The 6,015-nt window shown below is 34.5% G+C and overlaps 1 protein-coding gene across 1 annotated transcript; it reads right to left on the reverse strand.

Annotated features, from left to right (window-relative positions):
• Positions 1-1,354: 1,354 nt before the first annotated feature.
• On the reverse strand, positions 1,355-2,341 carry LOC122104757 (olfactory receptor 1094-like). Its single transcript, XM_042675692.1, has one exon. It carries the CDS (start codon positions 2,339-2,341, stop codon positions 1,355-1,357), a length of 987 nt encoding a protein of 328 aa, XP_042531626.1.
• Between the last annotated feature and the right edge of the window lie 3,674 nt (positions 2,342-6,015).

The raw sequence follows: 6,015 nt of genomic DNA on the forward strand, positions 1-6,015 counted from the left end.
CCAAATCAGATAAACATATGTACAAGAAACATGGTACCAAAATCAAAAACAGAGATAACTGGGGACAGAACAAGGTGGGGAAAAATAAGGAAAAAAGAAATAACTTCATACAGTACATTAAAAGAAACATACAACAAAAACCTTTTTTGTTTCCATAACCTGGAGTTCATTTCTATTTGCATCATTGTTTATGGTCATACATAGCTATTGAGCTAGTGTCATTCTCTGTTAGGACTAATTTAGATATTTACTAATTACTACAAATGAGGAAAACCATGGAGCCTCTGTTTCTTGCCATCTGGCTTAATTCGCTTAATATTGCCCCCTCCCCCAAGTCTTGAATATAAGTCTATCTGATTTAAGAAGGTAAGGACAAGCACAGAATCCGTGGTGTAAAGGGTGAACCAATTCAACAGTGCTATCTACAAGATACAATGTGGGAACTTCAAGATACAACGTTGGGACTTAACATTACAATTTGGTGGGGAGGAGAATTGGGGGAGAAATTGGGAGAAAATGAGGGAAGGTGTAACATTGCTCAAAAGAAATATATTCATTATCTTACTTTAGTAAATGTAACCCCTTCATATATCACTAATAAAATAAAATTTAATTTAAAAATAAAAAAGGAAGAAAACAAATGAAATGTAATTGCTGAAGTTTTCATGGCCTTTTCAATTTAGTGTACATCATGAAGACTAGTAACAATCATTATCTTTTGATCTTGGAGTAGCCATGTTCAATAGTCATTTGTATCTTGTTGTCTAAGCTATCTTCTTAGGTTTTGGTGATCCTTGGAGGTGTACACTTTCAGTAAACCTTACATACAGTATCAGTTTACATTTTTTAATGTCCCAAGGGCTTTAAGTAACTTCTATGATTGAGAAGTGAGAAGAAAAATTTAAATAATGGAAGTCAAACTCTAGTTTTGAGTCAAACGGAAAAAATATAGAAATGACTAGCTTGCTCTGTTTAATGTTTGGATCAATAGGGCAATTGAAGCAACATTTTACTAGAGAAAAACTGAGTGATAGGATCCCATTGATTCTGTAAGACATTTCAAGCCAGAGCATCTTGAATAAATCATTTCAGACATAATCCATGAAAGTCAAATTATGCAAAACATAAGCATAGTGATTCCTGTCCATCGATGATTAATTTATTCTGATCAATTTGAACAAAGTGGCAGACAAGCAAATGACAAAATAGGCAGAGGTTTCTACCATGTTAGATTAGAAAGCAGTTAATAGTTTATTTGGAAATGCTTTAGCAATATAAGCAAGATTTGTATTTCCTCCAGTTTCTGATTAAACAGAAGTAAGCATACAAAAAGTACACTTGGTGATCCTTAAATTTAAAAATCCACTTGATTGATGAACCAAATTCTTTTCAATAATTTCTTCATTGCCTCCTTTACATCTTTGTTTCTCAAACTGTAAATGATGGGATTCAGCATGGGGTTCACAATGCTGTAAAATGTCGACACGATCATGTCATGCTCCAAGGCATAGTTAGAACTTGGTCTCACATACATGAAGAGGACTGTCCCATGAAAGATCGACACTCCAGTTAGGTGAGAGCCACAGGTGGAGAACACTTTTCTTCTCCCTTCAGCTGAACGCATTCTCAGAATGGCCAACAGAATGAAACCATAGGAGACCAGGACAATCAGAATAGTGACTATCTCAATAGACCCTACACAGTAGAAGAGTAGAAGCTGGTTTATTTTTGTGTCAGAACAGGAAATAGCAAGTAATGGAGGGATGTCACAGAAGACATGCTTGATTTCATTGGATCCACAGAAGGACAGGCTAAAGGTAGCCACTGTGTGTATCAATGCGTGCGTAATGCCACCAAGATAGGAAGCAATAATGAGTGGCAGATAAACTCTGGATGACATGGTCACCGAGTACAGGAGGGGGTTGTAGATGGCTACATAGCGGTCATAAGCCATAGCAGCCAAAAGGAAACATTCTGTGGTTCCAAAAGTCACAAAGAGAACCATTTGTGAGACACACCCTGCATAAGAAATGAATTTCGTCTTTACAAGAAAATTTACCAACATTTTTGGTGTGACAACGCTAGAATAGCAGGCATCCAAGAATGATAGCACACTCAGAAAATAGTACATGGGGTTGTGTAGCCGAGAATCTACTATTACCAATAACACCAATCCCAAATTGCCTACCAGAGTAAAAAGATAGACTGCTAGAAATAGCAAAAATAAGATGACTTGCAGTTCAAAATCATCTGTGAATCCCTTGAGTATAAACATGGTGACTTCAGTCTCATTGTTCGAATGAATTCTGTACAAATCCATACTTGGTAGTATCCCTGGCATTTCAGTTGTTATTTGGTCCTCAAAGCAATAGCGTGTGAGCCTAGAGTCCAGTTACCTCTTCCTCTGCACATTTTTGGCACACATAAGGAAGTCTTCAAGGCAGATTGATTAAGCAGTTATGCAGGTGGGTCCAACCAGTTGCATGGCTCTGTTTAAATGAAATGAAGAAAATATTTTATGTATTTATGGCTGACTTTTGTCATGCAAAAACAAAAGATCTACCTATTGCACTGGCTGAATTTCTAGTTTCTTTTCATTTGCTTCTGTTTGGTTGTGATGTTGAGAAACACCAGGACTTCTTATCTGCTAGATAAGGAATTTATCGCTGATATGCATGCCAATATATGCCTTCCATTTTGTCATATTTCTACATTGATTCCATATTGAGTGTCTGTGTTTTCAAAATTAGGGCTCTACCACTTGAGCCTTAGCTTGTTTTATTATTTTGTTTTTTGTTTTTTTAATGTGATTTTTATTGTAAAAATACTATACAGAGGAGTTACAGTTACATGAGTAAGGTAATGAATACATTTCCTATCGAGCATTGTTGCCTCCTCCTCTTTTGTATTTCCCCTACCATCCCTTCCTTCCCACCTCCCCAACTACTCCCCCCCTGAAGCCGAAATTGTAAAGTTTGTTTTCAACATAGTGCCTTGTACATCTCATTGCTACAATGGGTCAACCTGTATCCCTATTTGAGCATTTTTTTCCCTTCTCCTCCCCAAATTAGAAAAGTGTATATACAAGATGCAGGGTTCCAGACTCAAATACAGTGAAAGCAGGAATTATACCATGGGGGAGCAACATACCAAGGAAAGCAAAAAAATCACATAATACATTAAAAGTACATTAAAAAAAACAGTAACCAAGAAAAAACCACTTGTGTCCCTGTCTTGGTGTTTATTTTGCTTAACATCATCTTATATGGTCATATATACATAGCTTTTGACATTTTTTGCTTGTCCTAGACATATACTAGTTATTGCAAATAAGGGAAACCATGGGACCTATGTTTCTTTGGGCCTGGCTTACTTCACTTAGTATAATTTTTTCCAAATCTTTCCATTTCCTAACAAATTGGGTGATGTCATTCTTTCTGATGGAAGCATATAATTCCATTGTGTGTGTGTGTGTGTGTGTGTGTGTGTGTGTGTGTGTGTGTGTGTCCATATATACATACATACCACATTTTATTGATCCATTCATCTACTTAGGGGCATCTGGGTTGTTTTGTTTGGTTGATTAATTGGAGATGAGTCACATGGAATTCCTTGTCTAAGCTGCTTCAAACTGTGATCCTCAGATCTCACTCCCCGAAGTAGCTAAGATTATAGGTCTGAGCCACTGGAGCTTAAAGGATTTCAATTTGACATGTCAGTCAATGAGTACAACTATCTTAACCTGTGTTACCCCTTTCCTATTCTTCCCCATGTCTCCCATCCTACCCATTCCTTCAATCCAAATTTCCTTTTCATCTGACAGTTATCTCATTCCATTAGCAACTGAGAGATAGAAATGAGCAGAATATATGTTGTTCTTAACAGAAATAATCTAGTTTGCAAAAAAGGTTAGTTAAAAATAATGTATTTGTCTCCTGATGTAAAATTTTTCCTAAAGTAAAATTTTTCCTATAGTATTTTTTCAATTTTCATTCTTGAAACAAATATTATTAACCGTCCATTTGTGGCATCCATTTTACTACTATTTTTAAATGAATTTCCATTTCATAGAAATGGAAAAGGTTTCAATATGTATTCTGATTTTTAAGCAAAGCCCTTGAGCATATTTATACATATATATCATATATATATTTGTTAAAAGTAATTCATGTGATATGCAAAAAGATACAAATAAAATATCATTCTACATGTATTTACACCAATGTTTACAGAAGTTATTAAACACAACCACAGTGTGAGTCATCAATATTCATGCAAGAACACAAAAATTGAATTCATTTGTATACAGATAGAATGCTTTTATGATGAAAATTAAAATATTAAGTCAACTATAATATCCAACAAATTTTAAGAATTTGGCTGAGTTGGTCAGTAGAGTTTATCTTACATATGTGAAGTCATGCATTTAGTCTCTACAGTTTAAGTCCGTCTCCACAAAACAAACAAATTTCCAAATACAGATTTCATGATGATGGATTTTATTTTCCCTCCTTCGTGTCACACACCAAACTACAATCCCAGGATAAAAATATCTGCTGGACACAGAGCTGAGCTGGATGTAGAAACCAACAAGTCATTTACACTCAATATGAAAAACACTAGATTTTGACATAAACATCCTATCAGAAAGATTGGGAGAATGATGCCTGAATACCCTTCTTGGAAGAAAGAACCATATAACTTTTTTCTCAATAAACATTCAAGAGGAGCCCTGGGGAAGATGTTTTAATATATATAGAACCAACAGTTTTATAAATGTAGGATTACAAGTAGTCAGCCAAATGCTCGATCTTAGAGAATTCTATAATTCTGAATTAAAATAAATTCCAATTTCTCTGTGCTAAGTGAGAGAATTAACACTTTACTCAACATGCAAAGAAAACATATTTTCTATTTTTGTTTGGATACATTTATAAAAATAATTAATAATCCATCAACTAATACTGCATCTATATGTATAAGAATTCATGCAATATCTTTATAGTAAAAAATATACACAAACACAAATTCATGTATTGATTGGTCATTTCAAATACACTGTTGTTTTAAAAATCCCTACTTCTTTTCCTTCCTTTTTTTCTTTTCAAGAACTTATTAATAACATAAAATATTTTTAAAATCAAGAGTTAAACAGGAATGGGCTAGAAGGAGATGAATGAATTTAGAAAACATGAAAAAGTTTTTTTTCTAACATTATCTAACATTATCCATTGATAAAGTTTTTATGAACGTAAGTGAACATGTTGACTGATTTACAGGAGCAGTTTCTGCTACAAGTCTAACTTTTATTCCCTAATGCATCTTAGCTAAGAAATTGTGGAAGATTATGAAATATACCTGGGCTATCAACTCCTATTTTGAAATCTCACATTTAGAATAGTGAGTTTGGCAAAGTTACTTCTCTTTTGTAACTAATGAATAATTAAGATATGACAAAAGCTATCAGTGTTGTTTCCAGTTACAAGAATAACATTGCAGAGGTCTTAGGTATACTTTATGTTAAAATGTACAGTAAGCTAAAAATTTAAGTATCTATAAAAGTTAAAAACATGTGACACATTACTTCAAACTTATTCAACTACAACTAAGTAAAGTCAAATTATAAAATCATTTTCCACATCTCAAATATCTAGAAAAAATCTAATTGTTTCTTTTTTAGTTACAAATTATTTGTCATGTGGCAGTTAATTATAATAAAATTAAATTAAAGGCGATTTTACTTACACTGAATCTTTTGAGTCATTGTTGAGGCTTGAACTCAGAGTCTCATGCTTTCATTTGTCTTTTCTTTTTCTTTTTTTTTTTTGGGTCTGGTCGTGGGGCCTGAACTCTGGGCGTGGGCGCTGTCCCTCAGCTCTTCAGCTCAAGGCTAGCGCTCTACCACTTGAGCCACAGCACCACTCACTTCTGGCTTTTTTCTTTTTGCTTATGTGGTGCTGAGGAATTGAACCCAGGGCCCCAGGCATGCAAGGCAAGCGCTCTACCACTGAGCCA

The sequence above is a fragment of the Dipodomys spectabilis genome, unplaced genomic scaffold (genome assembly GCF_019054845.1).
Source record: "Dipodomys spectabilis isolate Male_0828 unplaced genomic scaffold, ASM1905484v1 ptg000030l, whole genome shotgun sequence".
Classification (NCBI taxonomy): domain Eukaryota; kingdom Metazoa; phylum Chordata; class Mammalia; order Rodentia; family Heteromyidae; genus Dipodomys; species Dipodomys spectabilis.

Excerpts from the sequence above, each read along its gene's own strand:
- LOC122104757 (XM_042675692.1), bottom strand. The coding sequence starts at position 2,341 with ATGCCAGGGATACTACCAAGTATGGATTTGTACAGAATTCATTCGAAC.